We start from the raw sequence: 22,316 nt of genomic DNA, 5'->3' as shown, positions 1-22,316 counted from the left end.
ATGAATCAAAACCCAGAATTCAACGACCCAGATAGAAATCATATCAGAAGCAACCTCAACAATATGGAAATACATCCTTTAGAGCAAAAACACAAAACATGATACATGTCACATAACCATTCAAGATTACAATTGCTTAACGTGCTTTTCAATACACAACCTTTTTCTTTCTTTTCATGATTCCATCTACTCTTGTAAAACTTTGTGGACAACCTACGGTTTTTACATACACAACCAAATGAAATTAGCTTTCAGAACAAGGGCAAGAAACCTGGATCCTTTTGGTTGGACCGAGTTGAAAGCAGCAAAAACTTTACACCACCTGTTTGCATGCCAAGTTGAGGGGGCCAACGGGACATTACTTAAGTTAGTTGAGGTGCAAGTCGGCCTCCATGAGCTTGAATGAAGCGAAAGGTTAAAAATGAGGTTCCCATTGAATGATCATTCCCTCTTGTCTTCTTCTGTATCATCTTCATCAAAATCTTTGGCGTTGTCAATGTTCTCTTGCTTGACTAAGCTGATATCACCCTCTGGCTTGCCCCTCGTAAGAGATTGAGATTCTTCATCGTCAGATTCTTCTCCCACTTCATCCGAGTAAGCATACCTATGGACATTCGGCAGTACAAATAAGCTCAGTCGGGAACAAGGGAATCCTACGAATTCTATGACATGAAAGAATATGTCTAACAAGTGACAATATCAGTTACAGATAGAGTCCATCAAGTCAAAATTGAGGGAAGCATTCCATCAATTGCATTAGAAACCAAAGAATATTGTGGCACCACACTTCCACTCCACCACTTTCTCGAGAGACTAGATCTCTCAACTGCACACCTTCAAGGGCATTTCCCACATAAAAACTTATCAATAGTACTGATCGTTCAGAGTATGGTGATTCTGATTGAATACGAAAGTAGGGAATATTGAGCCCACTTTAGTCAACCACCGTACGAGACTTTTCCATTTAGAAATTTCAATAAACAAGAAAAGAAAAAAAATCATTATATTGACTACAAAAGAATACAAAGTTATAACGCACCGTTGAGAACTCTGGGATGGAGCCCAAAGATAGCAGATAACACACAGCAATGCAAATGCAAGAATATCCCAGAAAGCAGTGATGACCCAAGCACTTTGCCACTTCTCGTTGAATGGATCTGTTGCTTTAAAGTACACCTGCAAGTACAAGCTTATCAAATGTAAGGTACATCTTCAAACCCAAGAAAATTATAAAAATTTGAAAGGATAAACACAAGCATACAAAGAACCGAAGTTCAAAACAAAACAAAAAAGAAACAGAAAAAGGCGATAAATTCTAATAAAGTAGCTTTAGTTGTATTTATTCTATTCTCTTGTAACTGAACCCTTAATAGTGCACAACCAACCTAATTTTCGATCACTCTAAAGGTAATTAACTGTAAAGAAACACAACTTTGTAGAGCAAGCACTATGCATAATATTAGTTCAGTTACTCACTATCTAGCCGTTACACAGTATGAGTATCATTTAGTCTGTCTGCGAGTAAAATCTACTAGTCTGCTAATCATAATGCCTTCCTTACGTTAAGGAGACAATAGGCAATGATACTTTTTCTACTGCAAGATTTCTAGTGTAACACAGTAACCTCATAATCTCTTATGCTATTTGTTCAGTAAACTGTGGTTCTGTATATTACAAGTACAGTGCAGGATACATGTGTTGTTACTGCACATAAGCAGCAATGTAAAGCACCACCAGTCCAAAATAATACAGGACAACATATGAAAACTCTTCGGCCAGGGATTCAAAATCAATAGTAAAATCAAGCCTGAGTGTGACTGTAACACAATATAGCAAATTCTACACCATTAAAGGCTGAAATTCTACAACTGCACAGTAGGATCATCAAACTGAAAACGGCACAGGTAGGGTTGTGATCTTCCCAAAGGAATTATATCTTTTAAGTTTTAACACCAATGGCTCTTACTCTACGACCAGGGGGGATCTCAGCGCATAATCAGAAGCCACGAAGGAATAGTGGTGAGTACATAATCATATGCAATCCTATTTAATTTCATATGGTGAATTGCTAGGATTCCAATTTGGCTTCAATTGAAACCTTGATAAGAGTATGTTTCCAATTAGACAAAACACACTCAGAGTCCTCAGTGTTTGTTGTGCAGGTTGAAGATATGAAACACTCGAACAAAATTTTCTAGTCAGCCAAGGATGCAGTAACTCATTGTTTATCTGGGCCTAGTAAAGATAAATAAAAGGAATGTAAGTTTATACGAGTCTCAGTAAAACCAAGTAATTCTTACAAAGGTAAATGTGACAGGATTTACTCTTTGGGTGATTTTGATTAAATATATCTTCTTGCCCCATCCACTTATTGTGTGTGCTTGTGAGTGAGTGAGTGCAAGACAGAAAATAGGGGAAATGCTGTAGTAAAGTACCCAAGCATATAAGATTTAAGATATTCAGATCCATATTAAGGATGAACTGAGCCATTAAATGAATATCAATTTGCACAGTATACTGGCCAATAAAACCATACCTCATACACTATCCATGCAACTGAGGCAATGACTGCGACTGCTAATGCATTTGAGAACTTCCTATACATATCCAGTTTGACAGAGCTTCTCTTTGCCTGAGAAGAACATATAGTTTAACATTTAAAAATGCCATGTTATGGAGAGAATAAAATGCCAAGTAAAGCATGAGCTCAAGAAACAACACTGCCGTTGTAACTTAAATAGAGGAATTTAAATTATTATACCTGTAGCTGCTCTAGCGTTTTAGAGAGAGAGGTAAAAATCCATAATATCAAAAATGCGTCCAAGAAAGCATCAGGAAGAACTAGAAATAATCTTGCTCTTCCGGATACATCATTGATTGTCCCCACATACTCTGTAATATTAAGCAACTCTGTGGCCAGAAAAAATGTTATTCCAAGGAGAATCACCTTTGAGGTAAGACCCCCAAGAGTGGGCCGCACCACACCATAACCCATGGAAACAATGAGGATAAGAAGACGGGAAACTGTTTTTCTTACAGCTCCAACCGTCACAACCAATGTTGTAACAACAATTGGCCTCATCCCTGTACTATTAAAATTATCATAATCACAATACCAAAGAATCATCTCAAACAACCCAAGAGCAATAACAGCTGTGATGCAGTGCTGAAGTTGCAGAATATCCTTCCAAAACCTCACATACTGAGTGAACCAAATTATTCCAAGCAACACGTAAGCAAGTGACATAAACACATAAAACTTCATTAGTGGAGCCATTCGACCAGGTAGGTAACCATCAGGATTTTTCCACAAAGTCTTCCCGCTCATAGTTACTCCCTTCAGTTTTGGATCACATGCTACAAAGAACAAGTTATACATCCCAGTTTTTGGGATTAAAATCTCTTGATAACCCATGTTTGTGTGCAGGTAGTTCCCACTGAACCGTACATTTAAAACAATAGGCCATTTATTATCTGTTGCAGAAGGTCTCCTAATGACTTCACCTTGCTTACAACCTTCCATCTTAGCGAGATCAGGAGAGCAACATATATCTCTTTGTCCACCATAAGCAGAACCACCAATATTATTACGATCAGCTGCCTCAAATATTATAACTTGTATCAACCCAGTACTATGCTTCATGTCTGAAAGCTTCTCAGCAGCATCCTTGCTCCTCCAGAAGGTGATATTCTCGAATCTGTTCCATTCGGAAATGTCAGAAACAAAAGTGATGATGAAATGTTTATTTAGTGAGGAGAGACAGGAATGAAGGAGCAACGTGCACATACAACACGACTATGTTGCTGTCAAATAAATCCTACCATGCAAATGCAATGGACTATGAATTCAGTTACATTGTCTGCACAATATAATGTAGCGGTGTCCTTAGACTTAATCAGATACAAGAATGATTATGCACTTGGTGAATGGAGATGTGAGGACCCTCTGAAACTTAGAAATGATGCTTACAATAAATAAAACTAGAAGATCTACTTGAGCTTCTTCAAGAAAACATTTGTGAATTTAGTTTGCACATTGTACCATTCACGAAACAACTTCAAGAAATCCTTTTTTTTTCTCCTTCCTGTTCATGGATTCCACAGGATCATAGTTCCACCATACTTCGAATTCATCGTCTATTAATTTGCATTGAAAATGTAGTTGGATGCTTCTAACTAAAACTCAATTTTATACTAAACCCTTCATCATTGAGATATTACTATGTTTGTACTTAATTTCCCCACTTCTGGTCCATCCCACATTCAGAGAAATTCAATAAATCTTTTACCTTTTCTACATACAACACATTTTCTTGGCTACCCAATTAAAAATAGAAATCCCCAAATCGATCACCCACTTCAAAATTCAAAAATCTAAAATCTTGCAAAAACCCAAAGGTTCAAAATTCAAAAAACCCAAAAATTGAATGAAGCAATTGTACACAGATGACAGATCTAGCAATAAGCTGAAAGAGATGCAAATGCGAAAGCATTACCGAATGTAAGAACGTGCGGAGAGAGTGGCGGCGATGCCTTCGCTGCCGCCGGGTAGAAGGTAAGCATTGCCGACTTCTCTGAAGGTTTGGCTGTCGTAGATGTGGATCGAGGCGTTTGTGGGATTTGGAAGAAATGACAGTAGGAGAAGCAGAGAGAGCTTCATGAAAATGCCATGGAGAATGCCGTTGCTTCTTCTTCTTCTCGCCGCTCGAATCTGGGTTGTGAAATCCATACTTTTTGGAGATTGGACTTGTGGAGCTCTGGTGCTTGAGGTTAGAGAGAGATAGAAAGATAGAGAGAGAGAGAGAGGAGAGTTGGTGAGGTGTGAAGGGTGAGTGAGACCGAAGCAATGTGTCGATGATGATGCTACCGCTGTCGGTGAGGCTGGATGTGGATTAACGCGCCATATTGGCACGTAGCCCCGGATTTGACGACTTACCTGAATTTTATTTTTCTGAACTATTTTAATGTCTTAAATAAACTTAAAATTTAGGAAACAGTAAGACCATCTTCAATGGTCGGGCTAAAAGATAAATATTTTAATCCGAAAAATTTAGCTTTTAGCCTAGAAATAGTTTTTCTGTTCAAATTGTTCTAGCCTAAGATTTTAGCCCGAGATTATTAAATAATGAACTTAAGCGATTTTTTTTTCTTAAATTAAATTTAAAAAAATAAATAAATATGTAGACTATCGTAAATTAATTTTATGAACATTTTAATCTAAAAAAAATTAAATTATGATAAATATTGAAAAATCACTGAATTTTGAGTTAAATTATTTTTTTTAAATTAATTTAGCCGTTGGATTTAAATTTGGGTTGTTAGATCTTTTTTTTACCGTTAGATTTGATTATATTCGATCTTTGTCGTTGGATTCAATGTATTTTAAAATAACATATTTAAAAAAATAAAATTTGAATCTGGACCGTTGGATCAACCAACGGTCCGTTAAACCAAGCCCTTGGATTCAAATTATAACCGTTGGAATTTTTGGGTGGCCGACAAACGGCTGACAGTGGGGCCCAATCCTATTGGGAAAGGTTTGCAAGCGCACCGCGTGGGGTGCGTTGGAGCGTGACCGGGCCCAGACTGGCCTAATTGCCAGTGAGTCCAGTCACACGGGGGGGGGATTTTGGGGGGTATTTGGAGGGTAATTTAGCATTTAGCCTACCATTGGAGATGAAGAAAATATCAAAACTCTAGATGAAATGTAACTGTGCATATTTGATATCAAAATTTTCTCAAATCGAAGTGTTATTTTGCTGATTGGATTTGAAGACTTAGTGATTTGGTGTCAAATTTGACATCAATGTCAAATTTATTTTTAATTCATTTTAATGGTGGGTCTCTTATTTCACTAACACCTTAACCAATAAAAATTTTATTTCAACATTTTTTTTAATAATTACAACTATCTAAAGTTCTATTTAAATAATAAAATAGCATTTGACAGTTTAGTTGGAGAAGTATAAAATTTGACATAAGATTTCAGAGATTAAAATGGGTTGGTCCTGCTAGTTGAATTTTATTTTTTTTTTCAACTATTTTAATGTCTTAAATAGTTGTAGATGATTGGATTATTAGTTAAGTGTCGATTAACATGTTTGTTTCTTTTTCGTGTTGATTAGCATTATCTATTGGTGACATACTATTGTTTTACGAATTTAGTTTAAAAATTTGGTCTCTCTAACATTATCCCTTAAATAAAATTAAAATTTAGACAATACTAACCTCATTGGCAGATCCCTTCCACTCCCCTCCCTTTTTGCATCCTCACTTTCATTTTTTTTTATAACAAACGATATTATATTTATTAAGAGCAGTTCCAACATAAGAAGAACGCCTAGGGGATAGTTGATTTATCCCCCCCCTAAAAAAAGCTACTCCAGCCATTTCAATCCATTGGGCTCTGAGAGAGCCCAATTGCTCACCCAATCCATAATCGATTGGCCAGCCCCAGGGGCAGTGATGCAAGTCTGAAGTCACACTATTAAAAAAAACTAATAAAAATATAAAAAAGTAATTAAAAATACAAAAATTATAAAAAAAAATTACTTCAAAATACAAAAAAATATAAAAAGTTATAAATTTTTTTCCTATAAATACCTAATCATGTTCTTCCACCTTACATCATATTTTAATATTTTCAATATTTTTAACTAATCTTTTATTATTATCCGAGATTAAAAATAAAATTATTTTTAAAAATTTTATAAAATAATAATATTTTAATACGAATTGCCTAGGTTATTCAGTTTAAGGTGGAGATCCACTTGGACAATTATTGTTCACTTGGGGAGATTGTATTGCCTCTTGCCCATGGGGCTTTTAGGGGTGGAAGTACTCGAAGAGGGAGGAGGTGGGCTTATCATCACAATAGGCTAACAATAATGTGGTTCAAATTCGCATTTGAGAGAATCAAACCTAAAACCTCTCACTTACAAGAAAAGAGGAATACCACTAAACATTAGTATTAAGTGGCCTCTCACTTTCATTTTTTAATTCTCTTTCAAAAAATAAAGTTAATACAAAATATTGATGTGATTTAATCGTAACTATTCAAATAGAAAGAAACTTAGAGATTATGGTAGAGCAAGTAACTGATTGACAGTTATGATTTTGTCAATAACTATTAATGGTGTCACGATATGGAAATATTAATTTCCTTTTTTGGTAATTTGGTTTGACTCGTTGTGGGAAAGAGTAACATTGGCTTTGCAAAAATTTCATGGCGTGAAAGAGTAACTCTAGTCTAGTTTCAACTTATTTATGATGTAAGATTGTATTTTTCAATATTGTAACTAGGCGTGTAACCATTCAATATAAATTGTACTTTATTCTCTGAATTTTTTACTGTGAGATTGCATTGTTCAACAACGAGACTCTTCTCTCTTTAAGTTGTAACAGAAAACTTACCTACGTGCATATATGTATAATATTGTACAATACTATATTGATATACTTAATACACGTATTGTAATACATGATGGACAACAAAATTTATACTTTGTAATTGTTGACCCTAAAAACTACCAAGTCTACGTGGCATGCATGTTGAGTAATTAATAAACTAATTACGTCATTCGGTTGTGTGCGAGGCATGCCAACTTGTTGGCTGAGCTCGATCAGGGAGTAAAATATGCTGATGTCGCGTCGAGCGTGTTGCTGACTTATTGATCTCGTGACTGCAGGCTGCAGCCGATGAAGGAACACATCTCAACCTTCGGGTTCTAGAGCCTGAAGACAAGGCTACTAGTTCTGCAAAGTTCAATATCAAATTCGGCTTTCAATGTGCCGAATATAGTAACCTGGTAACACCTCACTTTGTCAAAAAGGCTGATGAGATGACCTATACCAACAAGGACTCGAAAATCCTTGTCGACCGAGACTTGGATAAATAACCAGTCGGTCTCGAAACAGTGTTGTTTATCCAAACTGAAGGTGCTTCTTGATCGGTTGATTCTACAGCTCCAGTGCTGTTTATCCAAACTATCCAAACTGAAGATGTTGCCGGTTGCCTTCATAGTGCTGTTATCCAAACTCAAGATGTGTTGTCGAGAGAAAGAGGAGAAGGATAAAATCTCAAAAGGTGTTGAGAAACTTTGCGCATGGCAATTTGTGTATTGAATTGGAGAGGCTTTTTTCGATGCACAAAGTCTTGTATTTATAAGGTTGGATATCTGATTGGCATGACCTGATGGTGTTCAACTGCAACTCAAACTCTTGGAAGAAAGACTGATCTGTATCTATCATCCATATTCGTGACTTTTCAAACAAAATAAAAAGGCTTATCACATCATATCAGAAGCCTAGCCCACCTAGGCTTCTTATCTCATCATCAAAACTCCATCAATGGCCTTTAAACTCATCTGACAACATCCATCACCATGTAAAAAGGCCTAGCCTACCTAGGCTTCTTATTTCATCATTATCCAAGACCCTCAAATCCAATGCTATGCCACATGATAAGAGTCCTATGCCGAGTTGCTTTAATCCACACGGTACACTGCTAACAAATCCAAATTAAATTGGACTGTTCTACTTGCTTCTAAGTTGGGGCTATGATTTGCATCCCATTTATTTTGTACAAGAAAATCGAGATAATTTATGAAAAGATAATTATTATGATTAATATTATCATTTTTTTATCTGACGGCAAGAACCATGTTCACTCAACGGCCTCGACTATTCGGACCGACGATGTAAAATTGGGTCCAAATAGTAATATAATACGTGTTTGCTTAGTCACGTTAAGTTTCACTGAACTTGATTGCTTCGCTAGAATTAATAGTTTGTATTTAGTGCAAGCAGAGATTGAATTTAATAATGCAACTAAGTCAGACTATCTCTGTCACTGCAGTAAAACAATTGCCCCGCCTCTAAATTGGTGGGTGGCCATTTTAAATTATTTATGATCGAACAAAGAAGAGAAGACAAAAAGAAGAATTTTTACAATAAATTGGACAAGTTTGCATGCAATTATATGGAACCTATGTGGTGGTTCACCTTTTATAGAACTCATGAGTTCTATAAAGATATGGTTAACTCTTACTCTAAATCATATTTTAAAATATATATTTTTATTTTCTAAGAGAAATAGAAATAAACTTTTGTTGATAAATAATAAAAGAAAATATATTTTCATAAAAAAAAATTAAAAAAAGGTAAAACTTTAAATACTTTTTACCAACAAAAATAAAAGGTGACATCGAATATGGACTAGCCACTTAAGACGATTTAGAATAAGAACATGGTGCATTTTACCTTGTTTAATTCTAGTTTAGGCCACTTAGTTTTACAGCCTAGTGGTATTCATTTTTATTTGTAAGTAAGAGGTCTTAAGTTCGATTGTTGCCAAAGGCGAATTTAAACCACATTATTGCTAGTCCATTGTGAAGCTAAACACACCCCCTCTCCCTCAGTGCAAATAATATCGTTTATTAAAAAAAATCCTAGTTTAATTCAATGTTTTGGCATCCGTTCATGTGTTGTAGTAATGAGGTTCATACATTGTTTTTTACCTTGGTCCATATATCATAATTTTTTGCTTACATTCAAGTGTAAGTAATTGAATTCATACATTGTTTTTACCTTGGTTCATGGAGGATTGGTTCATGACAATTTTGTTACAAGTAAATTGTAGCTATAGTCCTTTAACTTTAACTCAATTGGAGCAATGGTCCCTCAACTAAAAATCCATTACCATTGGTCCCTCAACTCATCAAAATATGCAACTATGGTCCCTCAACTAAAAATCAATTACCATTGGTCCCTTAACTTTAATTCAACTGGAAAAATTGTCCTTTAACTTTAACCCAATTGTAGCAATGATCATTCTAACATAACTCGTTTTGACAAAAATTTTGACGTAGTTGACAAAAAAATACCATAATTACACATTTTGATGAGTTGAGGGACCCTAATTATATAAATGGTTATTCCAACATAACTTATTTTGACAAAATTTTGACGAAATTGATGAAAATGACTATAGTTACATATTTTAATAAGTTGAGGGACCAATAGTAATGGATTTTTAGTTGTGGGACCATTGCTCGAATTTGATTAAAGTTGAGGGACCATTGCTACAATTTACTCTTTTGTTACATGTATGCCCCGAAAACCAATTATAGGATGAAGTTTCTTAGGATAATGCACAAGAGATTAATGAATCTAATAATCAAAGGACAACATTAATCATTAAGACTGTCCTATTAATCATTATACGCCTGAATGGTGAGTCCATGAATAATGACGTACTAGAAGAAGAAGTCTAAAGAAGTTAGATTGCATAGACCTTCTACCAATCAACCATCAAATATCCTAAATTGTTCCTAATCGTAGAGTTATCAAATGGACACTAATAATACGGACAATTTAACATCCCACATCGACCAACGGAGAAGGGGTGATGTGACTTATATGTATATGCCCACCTCCATATAGCACGAGGCCTTTAGGGAACTCACTGGTTTTGGGTTCCATCGGAACTCCGAAGTTAAGTGAGTTCAGGCGAAAGCAATCCTAGGATGGGTGACCCATTGGGAAGTTCTTATTTGAGTTCCCAGAAACAAAACGGCGAAGGCGTGGCCGGGGCCCAAAGCAGACAATATCGTGCTACAGTGGAGTCAAGATTGGGATGTGACGATATCGTATCAGAGCCACTTTATCGTTCGGTGTGAGTGTGTCGACGAGGATGTTGGGCCCCTAAGGGAGGTGGATTGTAAAATCCCACATCGACCAACGGAGATGGGGTGATGTGCCTTATATGTGCATGCCCACCTCCATTTAACACGAGGTTTTTTGGGAATTCACTGGCTTCGGGTTTCATCGGAACTCCGAAGTTAAGCAAGTTCGGGTGAGAGCAATCATAGGATGGGTGACCCACTGGGAAGTTCTCGTCTGAGTTCCCAAAAGTAAAATCGTGAAGGCGTGGCCTGGGCCTAAAACGGACAATATCATGATACGACGGAGTCGAGATTGGATGTGACAGAATGGTATCAGAGCCACTATGTCGTTAAGTGTGAGTGTGTCGATGAGGACGTCGGGCCCCTAAGGGGGGTGGATTGTAACATCATAGATCGACCAACGGATAAGAGGTGATGTGCCTTATATGTACATGCCCACCTCCATATAGCACGAGGCCTTTTGGGAACTCACTGGCTTTGGGTTCCATCGGAACTCCGAAGTTAAGCAAGTTCAGGCAAGAGCAATCCTAGGATGGATGACCCACTGAGAAGTTCTCGTCTGAGTTTCCAAAAACAAAACCGTGAGGGCGTGGTCGGGGCCCAAAGCGGACAATATCGTGCTACGACAGAGTCGAGACTAGGATGTGACAAAAAATAATACTACATAAGTACGAAAATGAATGCCTGAGTGCAGTGAAAATTGAAGCATGCCATGCCACAATATCTTAGCAATAATAAACGTAAGCCATGTATGAAATTAGTCTAACTAGCATGTCAGTTGGAGTCACCTAATGTGACTTGTACGACTGAACCTATTGCTCATCAGTCTATACTAGCACACAAGTCGGAGTCACCTAGTATGACCAGTACGATAGGCTGGGTGTAAATATGTACGCTCTAATGATACGATCACGTGATGGCTAGTGATAAATCGCGAGTTACCTATTGTTTGGAACTGCCTAATGCAGTCTGTACGATAGGCTATCACTTACTTGGATCCAAGACGACCGTGCGGTACAGGATGTGAACATCACGTGAAGGCTGTGCCCTGGCTCAGAGCGAGAGCACTAACACCGGGGTGCAGTAATGATTAGCTATAACTGAACATACGCATGCTCATATAATGCAACCATTTCAACCGCATAATAACTCACCAGAACTTACCTGCGCCTCCGTAGGATCATTTGTCATGATCACAAATCTCATCATAATGCAATATTTAAATATAACACATTTAAATCATGGCTTGCTATGCATAATCAATTTAAAACATTTCTGGAAACCGTAATATATATAAACAAATGATCACTCACCCTTCTGTTTTTCGCCCTTCCAGGTTTTAGTAGCTGAGCTTCCGTATCGATGAGGATTCTTGGTATATCCTAGTATAGGAGCCACCTATGATGGTATAATCACTATCTTACTTTACTGTACTTTGCTTATGCTTTGTAATCACGCGGGAAATGAGTTCATTGTCGCTCACAAAGCACTCTTATATTTAGGCACTTTTAGGTTTAAATTTATTCATATTTTCCACATCACCACACTTTATGGCTTCGTCACATTCCAGGTGTCGACTAGCACAGCTCGATTCGGAGTCTTAGTGGACATATCGGGTCGGGTATGATTCACTACGAGAATGACTAGTCTCAAGCGATTCGTGTATAAACAACTAAAAAAATGTTTAGGTGCTTAATATAGAATTAGATCACTGGACATAATTATTCAAGAGTACTTGCATGAAGTTCTACATACATATCAAACCATACTCTAATATACAAGATAAAGCTCAGATTGCAAACAATGAGATATGACATATCAAACCACTCACTAAAGGCTAACAACTCCAATAAATCAAATAATCGTTTTAGCAGGAATGCCAAAATCAGGACCCCGTTGGAAATACATGCTCTAGAACAATTGAGATAAAAGAAGAAAACGAGAATATATAGGCAAATTCCAACAAATAATAACAACAATCAAGTCTTATCCTGTTAAGTATAGTCAATTATATAAATCTAGAATGTCATTGCGCTTGGTTTTGCGCCAAATCTTACGTTAGCTCCAAGTACTCCATATTTTTTCCTTAAAGTTTCTTTCAAATTCTTCCTAGGTCTTTCTCTAATTATTTTGACCCGATCCTCCGTCTTATAATCGCATCTTCTAACCAGTGCACCTGTAGGCAAATCCGAACACAAATTATTATTTCTGAAAATTTCACATTACCCCTTGAAACTATATTTTCTTTAACTAAAACCCATCTCCTTTTGTTTTCTTAACTAAAGTTTGACTAGGCTCAAACTAAGAAAATTCTTCCATTAAGTTTGGCTTTTCAAATTGTGTATTTTCTGAATGCCTAAACTACACCTATTAATACTTGGATTGGGTTTTTGGATCAGTTACTTGTTATATCCATTTAATTAATTATATTTATTTTACAAAATATTTCATGCCATTCATTCAATGTATTAACTTTCAAATTATTATAAGGTGTCGATTGAAAAATAATAATACTAATTTCATGATTTTGTGCATTAAATATACAAGTTAATTTACCTACCGACACAACAATAAACCTAAAACAGCTTCAACTATTGCCTATATACTCCAATCCCTAATGCACAAAACAAAAGCTATATGTTCCGCGCAATTTTTACCTACAAAATAGTCTAATTTACCTATTCCATCAAACCAAAATTTAAAGGATCTAATTTACTTCCAAAATTGTCTAATTTACCTACATGATTTATGGGCATTAGATTACAAGTTTATTTAATTGCCTACAACAAATCCACAACATTCAAACATTATCTATTTGTGAACACGAAGTTTTTCTGAAACAAAAGAGACAAGAACAACGTGCACAAAATAATATTTTGGTGTTAATGGATTTATAGGGTTACGATCTCTTTTAACTTGATCCTCTGATTCGATCTCCGTAAGGTGTTGATTTATGGATGTTGTTGATCCAAGGGCCGTTGAGGCTTAATTTTGGATGAACGGTTGGGAGCTTCTTCAAGGGCCGTCGGGGCTTGATCTTAGGACGAACAGTTGTGTGGATTTGTTGATGTTGTTGATCCAAAAGGCCGTTAGGGCTTGATCTTAGGATGAACAATTGTGTGGATTTGTTGATGTTGTTGATCCAAAGGGCCGTTGGGGTTTGATCTTAGGATGAACGGATGTGTGGATTTGTTGATGTTGTTGATCCAAAGGGCCGTTGGGGCTTGATCTTAGGATGAACGGATGATGAACGATGAACACTTTCTTCAAGGGCCGTCAAGACTTGATCTTGAATTGGTGGAAGTTCTTCAAGGGCCGTTGGGACTTGATCTTGAAGGAGGATTTGATGAAGAACGAAGAGGGCTTTCTTGATCCTTCGGGATTTGCTTGAGAGCTTTAGAGTTTCAAAGCTTTAAAGATTTGGGGGATTCTCTTCCAATTTGGGAGTAGAGAAATGTATTTGTAAATTAGTTGATGATACCTTGATGTAGAAGCCTATTTATAGGCTTTGAGAATGAATCACCACCACAAAATATTTTTTTCTTTTCCAAGCACCATTGCCTAATTTCCCACTTAATACAATTTTAAACTTGAAGTGGTAATTTTATGGCCTAATTTTCCACTTAATATCATTTTAAACTTGATATGTGCATGCTTTGTCATTGCCCAAAATGAGAAGAAAATACTTGTGTAATCCTCCAAGGGTATTTCTTCTTATTTTGTCGAGTCACACACCATGTGTACAATTTGTATGACACGTGGCATATGCCATGTATGCCCTGACACGTCAAAATTTTAATGCGTTGGTGAACATTTATTTCACCGCAATTTCGATGTCTACACTAATATCACTAATTTTTATTGGAATAGGTAAATTAATTTAAATGTAGGTAAATTAGTAGAAATAGTTAAATTAATTTATATGTAGGTAAATTAGTATAAATATTTTATAAGTAGGTAAATTAATTTATATGTAGGTAAATACATGATTCAAACAATTTTTTTGTTGTTGTACGAGATATGTCTATTTTTTTAATATGGTAAATTAATTTATATATGTTACTAATATTTATGATGCAAGAAAGGTAAAATATCTATATGGATTTAATTGCTCATCATAATTAGGATGAGTAATAACATTTTTTATTAACCAAATTAGGATTATGTGGCATAAGTTGTAAATGTGTTGTAATAGTTAGTTATATATTTATCGACATACAGTCTATTTGAAATTTGAATTTTATTTGAATGTTTAAAATTAGATAGGGTTTTGTTTGAAAAATAGAAGTTTCAAGGCCTATATGTAAATAACCCTTATTAATGTTGGGTGACTTCAATGCCTCTCTCAGTAGTCAGGAAAAGTGTGTGGGAGTCAAGGGGCATCCAAAAATTTTCATGCGCATATCATGGCTTTTGTAGCCACTCCCTGACACCCATCAACCCCATGCCTTTCGGTTGTTGTGTTGGGACAAAAAAGGGGTCCTACGTCTCCACTACCACTTCATTAAATAGGAGGAGGGGAGACCCAACTATCTCACCCATCACCCACTACCGATCTCTATCTAGCTAGATCTTTGTCTGTCCTTCTCTCTACTGTGTCTGTGTGTTGTTGGGAGAGAAGAGAAATCATGGCTAAGGGAAGAGGCAGTGCAGTGGTTGTTACGGCGGTGCTCCTCCTCGCTTTGCTGCTCCACTGTGAGTGGGCGGATGCAAAAACCTACACCGTTGGGGATAGAGGTGGTTGGACCTTTAATGTTGCTGGGTGGCCTAGTGGAAAAACTTTTAGAGCCGGTGACATACTCGGTTAGTAAATTTTGATATATCCTTGCCCTAGCTCAGAGCATGCATGCAATGATCATTTCTTTATCATTTTACTACGATGTAAGTTGTTATCAGTATTCTAAAAAGTCATTACATATTCGACTTCGATGTGAAATCATGAAGAATGTGTAATTTTTTGAGTCTTAAAATGTATTATTTTCTAATAGATAGTAGATCTTGAAAAAACATGCATGATGAGTTTGACTGGATTTGGTTTTGCTGGTATAGGAGAGAATAGACATCTTGTTGTAATTTGCAGGCTCGTTTGAAATGTTTATAAAATGGTTGAAAGCATTATAATGAAAATGTTTAAGAAACTAATCATTAATAAAAGTACAAGTGAATTTAAAAAAAAAAACACTTAAAGTGCTTCCTGCAAGAAACACATAATTTATGTTTCTTGCAAACTACTTTTGAAATAAAAAATATTTTCACTAAAAACATTTTTAGAAAACCTCATTTTAATCCTTAAAAAATATGAGTTTTAGATTATAACCATATGTAAGATTAAAATCCAATTTTAGTCCCTAGCACATTTAATCATATCATTTATTAGTTGTATTTTGATGTTTTATTTTATCCTTTTATTTTTATTTTAATGTATTAATTACATTTAAATTTAATTTTTATTTCATTCATCATAATATATTTTAATGTCTACATTTAGGCAACTAATTTTTTTATAATATATATTCCGATAACAATTTTGTATGTTCTTTATTTAGGTACATTAATACATTTGAATATTTTGGTATATCCATCGGTACAAACATGTAGTTACATTGATTCAATATAATGCATTTCGGTCAATATAATGTATTTCGTTACGTACACTTTGGTACACACATTTGAGTATTGACTTTTAGGTACATTAATTCAATTATTATATTTCGGTAAATACATTTAGATACATACATTTTGGTATTGATATTTAGGTACATACATTTTCGGTATTGACATTTAGGTACATACATTTCGGTATTGACATTTAGGTACATTAATTCTATATAATACATTTTGGTACATACATTTATGTTCATTATAATATATTTTGGTACAATCATGTAGGTACAAATATTTCGGTACAAAAAAGTCAATTTTATATATTTTGGCACAATCATTTCTGAACACTTATGTATTTATATATTTTTGTATCACAAATTTTTTTTAATATTTTCTCATTTACATTCATTTCTAATTAAAAAAAAACTAAATATGTGCATATTAATAAAATTAAAATTTAATATGGAGAGATTAAATAAAAATACGCATTAAATAACAAAAATTGAATGTAAATTTTGATAAAAGTACACTCAAGGGATTAAATTGAATATTTAATTTAGCACCAGGTTTTTTTTAAATTTTAATCTTTTACAAGGATTAATGTTCAAAAACCCCTATATATATATAGAAAAGTTAACTAATATTGTGTTGCATGGATTAACATATGATTAATTAACAAGTATGTATATATAGTTTTCAACTACGGGGCAGCTGCGCACAACGTGGTGGCTGTGAACAAAGCCGGGTACCAGACATGCAACACTCCAGGAGCTGCAAAGGTATATCAAACTGGAAGAGACCAGATCAGACTTGCTAAAGGACAGAACTTCTTCATCTGCAATTTCCCCGGTCACTGCCAATCTGGAATGAAAATTGCCATTACTGCTGCCTAGTGTAGTGTTCCTACCTTCCTACCTACCTAATAATAAAGTCTGCCTAACTAGAGGTTGACTAGCTTATATATCACACCTTTTTTTTCAATACACTCTTGTTTAATCCTGTCTATTTTTGCGATTGCTTATTTAATGACTAAAAAAAAAAATCTGTATGAAGAAAATAATAGTGGGGTCATTTTCTAAAGCAAAGCCCTATCCTGCCATGCCTATGCCGCAAGTAAATAAAAATGGAGTTTTAACGAAAAGTCTTCGGTACTGTTTACTTTAACGAAAAATTATATTTTTACACTAAAAAGTCAAATTTGATACTATTTATTTTATCCTTATCGTTAAAATTCAAAGTTTTGAAGTCATTTTCGTTAGTTTTCCTAAATAAAAAAAGGCCATTCTCCCCAGCCCTGGAAGTTCACGTAATGCCTTATCTAGTCGGTCCAAATTATGCGTTTATGAGAGGTGCCAACTCCAATTACTGTCTATGTACGATCTATTCTACCTCCTCTACGTTCATTCTTTCTTTTTTGATTGAGCGAGCAAACTACTTTTAATAACCTTGATGATCCACTATGAGAGCACTATATATGCTAGCAAAATATATGTTGCTGGATACGCTGTTTGTAACTTTTTCACCACTACTTTGTGGGTGAAGAAATAATAGTCTGAGAGTCTTGGTGCTAGCTTTAGGGCCACATTGGACCATTCAATGGTCGCCATTGGGAAAGATCACTTTAAGTAAGCCACGATAAGGTGGCCTCTCTCTGCTCTATCCCTCTTCTCTCCCCCGCCAAGACCTTTACTCGCAAACTCTGGTTTCCAGCCGCCGGCAGCCCGGCCCCTTTCCTTGATTGGGGTCGGTGGCAAGCCTTAAATTTACTTTTCCTGCGGCTCATCTTGTGTTTCCTCCATGGATTTCATTTGGAGACATGCTTAGGGTTTGGGTGGCTCTCAAAGTGTATTTAGCACTACCTGATAAGATTATGGTAAGATTATAGGAGCACTCATAGCGCGGGTGCTTGGTTGTTTTGGTTTGTCTGTGGACTTTTCTAACCTTGTATTAGCTTTTATCTAATGAATTTCACTTTGTTTGACAAAAAAAAAAAAAAAAAAGACTCTTTGTGCTGCTGCTCGGTTTATAAAGTGTCATAATTAAAGAAAAGGGAAAATAAAATAAAAAAGGTAGAAGAAATTGCAATGCCTTCTTTATTAAATTGTTATGGGGATTTGACTTTATTTTTTAAGAGGAAGAAAAGGAAAAGAAAAAGAAGTACAAAATAAAATGATTAGGATTGCAATGCCTTCTTCATTAGTTGAGTAATGATAGAAAAACTAAATTTGTAGATCACATAGAGTGTCTGTATACATAAGATTTTTCCTTCTCCAAAATGAGTATCTGAGTATAAGTATTTTTTTTACAATGTAAATTAAGGTAGTAATTCCACAATTGTAAAAAAATTAATTAACTCAAATACGTGGTGGGGTTGGATTTGCTTATAACTAGCGAGTTTCCGCTACAATGCTCCTAAGTTTTAGTGGCACATTTTTACACCAATGCTACATACCACTCAGTTATATGGGTTCTTATACAAGATTTAACCTTTGTACATGTCCATTAGACCCTCTACATGCAAGACCTAATCGTTAATTTTTCGGACTACTCAATGGTACATACCGAATAGACACCCTCGTCTCAAGGGAAAAAACACACCCTCGTCAATTAATTATTCAAACCAACAATACATATGATTCAAAGAACAAACATAGTTCACTGATTTTACTTAAACTTAAGACATTCAGTCAAGGCTTTTGCCTCATACAAAATCTTAATAAAGTGAGGAATTATATTATTATTTCGCAGTGACTGCTATCTTCATCCCAGCAGCACAGTGGCCAGGAAAACCGCAGATGAAGTAGTTTTGTCCTTGCTGAATTTTGATCACATCGTTTCCCGTCGACAAGAGCTTGCCGCCGACTGTGCATGTCCTGTAACCATTTTCATCTACGACTGCCACATTGTGGAATGCATTATTGTATTTGAACACTGCAAATAAGATTCCATTGCAATCAAATTAGATACCAATTAATTAAATTAATGTATGAATTAACAAAAAAAGTAATATTAGGAATACCAGATTTTTATATTTTGGGCACTAACGTGCCATATATACCCCCACAAGTTTCTTCGGCTCTCGATAGACTCTTTAAAAAATGAGATTCTCTATAGACTTTCTGTCACTTCATTTTTTTGCACAATATTTTGTATTGTTGGCACGAGAATTGACGGTAAACTGTGGAGTGACAGAAAGTCTATGAAGAATCCTATTTTTGAGAGAATCCACTTTAGCTTTCATCCTTCAAATTTTATTTTTTTCACTAAAATGTTTCTTTGGAAAACATTTGTTAACCTCTATTAAAATCAATGATGTAGCATAACTCAATCACTCCCTTTTTTTTCATCAATAATCTTTTGTTGATCGTGATTCTTGATCAATATATCTCAACACTTTTTATCCAAAGCACCGAATTTCCAACAAGTAAAAAAAATTTAGGGCTCATTTGATAACTTATTTCGTTTTTTGTTTCGAATATTTATTTTGACGTGGAAATATATACATAACAGGAAATGAGAGAATGAATGGGAATAAGAGAGATGTAGAAGAAATATATCAGCAAAACACATAAAATGAAACAAAAAATCATTTTCAGTTGGTATCACTTTCAAAACTTTGTTTCTATTAGTATGCTTTTCTCGTATCTCCATTGCTCTTTTTATTGTCCCATTTTTTTAATATACATTTCTCGTATGTTAACCCAAAAAGTAGAAAATAAAACTCAAAACTAAAACGGTCATCAAACGAACACATACACATGATTTATGAATTGGCTGCAACTTAAATCATAAAACTTACCCAACGTATCATTGGCTGTAAAGTTCTTGCCATTAGGCCAGTCATGAACCTTGAAGTTCCAGCCATCACCCTCTCCGACGGTGAAGGTTTTGGCATGAGCAATCTCACCGTGAAGCACCAACCCTATCGCTATCACTGCGGTAACAATTGCACTGCCTCTAAGCTGGGTGGCCATTTTCTGGTTTTTCCTGGTCGAACAAAGGCGAGAGTAAAACTATATGGAACCTATGTGGTGGTTGTTCACGTTTTATAGGAACTCAATCTGGGGTTTTTAATGTTTTACCATTTTTATAAAGATATGTTTTTCTTTTTTTCAAATTTGTATTTAGAATATAGTTTTTTTTATTTCCTAAGAGAGATAGAAATAGACTTATTTTTAATAAATAATAAAGAAATGAATTTTCATAAAAATGGTAAAACTTCAAATACATTTTGTCTAAGAAAATCAAAAGGTGACACTGGATCTAGACCAGCCACTTAAAGATGGTTAATTTAGATTACGATCGTATTGCATTTCATTTCCCATTATTTACTTCTTATTTTCTCCCAAAAAAAGAGAGTAAATAACGGGAAATGCATTATGATCGTAATGTATAATTAGTTTATGAGAAATGCTAACAGGACTCATTAAAGAGGATTTCTGTAGATTCTTTGCCACCTCACAATTTAATGTCAATTCTCGTACCAACATTATAAAACATTGTGCCAAAACATGAGATGGTTGAGATGTTGGAAAATAAAAGGGAAAGTATTTTAAGGTTTGATTTAATTAGTGATTTTATATGATTTAATAAAGGTTTTATATGATTTGATTTGGTCTAGGATTGTTTTGGTTTATTTTCTAGTATTGCTCCTTTGTTATCTTATAAATGCCTCCCTGCGGAGAAGAATAAAGTATTGAAGTTGTATTTGAGAATTGAGTGATTGTAGAACATTCTAAATTTTTCCTAAACTCTTTATTTTCAACTAGAGAATCTATGGAGAGTTTCCCTTTTAAAATAATCTCCTTAACATTGATAGGGTTAATGTGGAGCAAAAAATAATCAAGAAAATTATGGAGGTGACACATGGATTTTTAGGTTAAAAGGACAAAATTACCCTCGAGGCACATATGGATTCTCACGCGCATGCAACAGACAATAACGGCTCAATCAAGGAAGAGTCAAAGGTGATTAAAATGATATTTATTCAAATCCTTCTCATCACTCCTCATCAAATCCTTATTCAAAAGGTAACTCCCAATTTTCCTATTTAATTTGGGATTAATTGTCATGTTAATTGCAAGATATTATTTTACATAATATCTTGCAATTATTCACACAAATTCACCATATATAGCCGGCCACTATTCTCCAAATAGGGTCGGCCACACCCCTATAAATAGTCATATTCTCCCACTAAAATGCTAGGCCATTTGCTACCCACAAACTCCTAAACACATTATTTTCAGAATTCTAACTTTGGTATCAGAGATTCTTCGGCCAAAACCCCCTCCCCCCCATTCATCATGGGTGCGTGAGGCTTTTGGCCTTAATCGTAGGAGTTATTATTTTGCAAGTGCATTTTCGTCAAAGGAGAAGACGGCGGAAATTTGCATCTACAATTAACACATGGTTTTTCTACCTTGGTGCATAAAGTATCATAATAAATGTGGGTAGAAGCTATTGGATGTAAAAATACATCGGTAGGGGAGCGTTCCGTTTAGATAAGAGCACAGCTGTTGACCATCTTCTGATTGTCAATACAATATATAATGACCGCAAATAGTTCTACACTATTGACCCTATAAATTCATGGAGGGTTTGTTCGTGGCTATAATTTCAGTTGGGGATGTTTCCTAGCGGACGAGCACACAGCTCCCCGAGAGGTTAGCGCTGGTTGATGCTTTCTATCGGGCTTCTGCTCTATGGCGGGCTTGTCGGGCAAGGCTGAAAGAGAAGGACAGGGTTAACTTTGAAAGGTGCCTTTGTAGAGCCTTAGGTGTAGGCCTTGAGGCTCCCAGTCAAGATTAACGTTTAGGTGTTCAGGCGTGCCACTGCCATCTTTAGCATGGTAGATGTAAAACAGATGTTGCGTTTTAATTGTATATATACCCGAGAGGCTGTTTTAGTTATGAAATGTGCCTTTATGGGGCCTTAGGTAGGCTTTGAGGCTCTTAATCAATAACTAACCCAGTACTCAAACATATAATGTTTGTTTCATTGATTGCAGAAGTGTTATGACTATTA

General features: G+C 35.4%; 3 protein-coding genes across 3 annotated transcripts; 1 reads left to right on the top strand and 2 right to left on the bottom strand.

The window, feature by feature from the left end:
* Positions 1–77: 77 nt before the first annotated feature.
* On the bottom strand, positions 78–4,847 carry LOC126603358 (uncharacterized). The gene is made up of 5 exons (XM_050270177.1): positions 4,497–4,847; positions 2,762–3,698; positions 2,537–2,632; positions 1,040–1,176; positions 78–604 (listed from the first exon to the last, which is right to left on the bottom strand). The coding sequence occupies exons 1-5, from the start codon at positions 4,727–4,729 to the stop codon at positions 442–444; spliced, it is 1,566 nt and encodes a 521-aa protein (XP_050126134.1). The 5' UTR covers positions 4,730–4,847; the 3' UTR covers positions 78–441.
* A 10,359-nt stretch (positions 4,848–15,206) lies between these two features.
* LOC126601431 (basic blue protein-like) lies at positions 15,207–17,349 on the top strand. Its single transcript, XM_050268143.1, has 2 exons — positions 15,207–15,488; positions 16,983–17,349. The coding sequence occupies exons 1-2, from the start codon at positions 15,314–15,316 to the stop codon at positions 17,180–17,182; spliced, it is 375 nt and encodes a 124-aa protein (XP_050124100.1). The 5' UTR covers positions 15,207–15,313; the 3' UTR covers positions 17,183–17,349.
* A 1,520-nt stretch (positions 17,350–18,869) lies between these two features.
* LOC126605633 (basic blue protein-like) lies at positions 18,870–20,297 on the bottom strand. The gene is made up of 2 exons (XM_050273044.1): positions 20,089–20,297; positions 18,870–19,220 (listed from the first exon to the last, which is right to left on the bottom strand). Exons 1-2 carry the CDS (start codon positions 20,261–20,263, stop codon positions 19,027–19,029), a joined length of 369 nt encoding a protein of 122 aa, XP_050129001.1. The 5' UTR covers positions 20,264–20,297; the 3' UTR covers positions 18,870–19,026.
* Between the last annotated feature and the right edge of the window lie 2,019 nt (positions 20,298–22,316).

The sequence above is a fragment of the Malus sylvestris genome, chromosome 15 (assembly GCF_916048215.2).
Source record: "Malus sylvestris chromosome 15, drMalSylv7.2, whole genome shotgun sequence".
In the NCBI taxonomy this organism is placed as follows: Eukaryota; Viridiplantae; Streptophyta; class Magnoliopsida; order Rosales; family Rosaceae; genus Malus; species Malus sylvestris.
Note: the sequence above shows the minus strand (reverse complement) of the source record. Positions and strands in the feature narration are given on the sequence as shown.

What these genes read in the sequence shown, in the direction of transcription:
- LOC126603358 (XM_050270177.1), bottom strand. Translation starts at nt 4,729, where the DNA reads ATGGATTTCACAACCCAGATTCGAGCGGCGAGAAGAAGAAGAAGCAAC. An exon ending in AAACGCTAGAGCAGCTACAG is followed by an intron (nt 2,633 to 2,761) that starts GTATAATAATTT and finishes TGTTCTTCTCAG; the next exon opens with GCAAAGAGAAGCTCTGTCAA. An exon ending in TTGCATGGATAGTGTATGAG is followed by an intron (nt 1,177 to 2,536) that starts GTATGGTTTTAT and finishes TTGTACTTGCAG; the next exon opens with GTGTACTTTAAAGCAACAGA.
- LOC126605633 (XM_050273044.1), bottom strand. Translation starts at nt 20,263, where the DNA reads ATGGCCACCCAGCTTAGAGGCAGTGCAATTGTTACCGCAGTGATAGCG. An exon ending in TACAGCCAATGATACGTTGG is followed by an intron (nt 19,221 to 20,088) that starts GTAAGTTTTATG and finishes TCTTATTTGCAG; the next exon opens with TGTTCAAATACAATAATGCA.
- LOC126601431 (XM_050268143.1), top strand. Translation starts at nt 15,314, where the DNA reads ATGGCTAAGGGAAGAGGCAGTGCAGTGGTTGTTACGGCGGTGCTCCTC. An exon ending in TAGAGCCGGTGACATACTCG is followed by an intron (nt 15,489 to 16,982) that starts GTTAGTAAATTT and finishes ATGTATATATAG; the next exon opens with TTTTCAACTACGGGGCAGCT.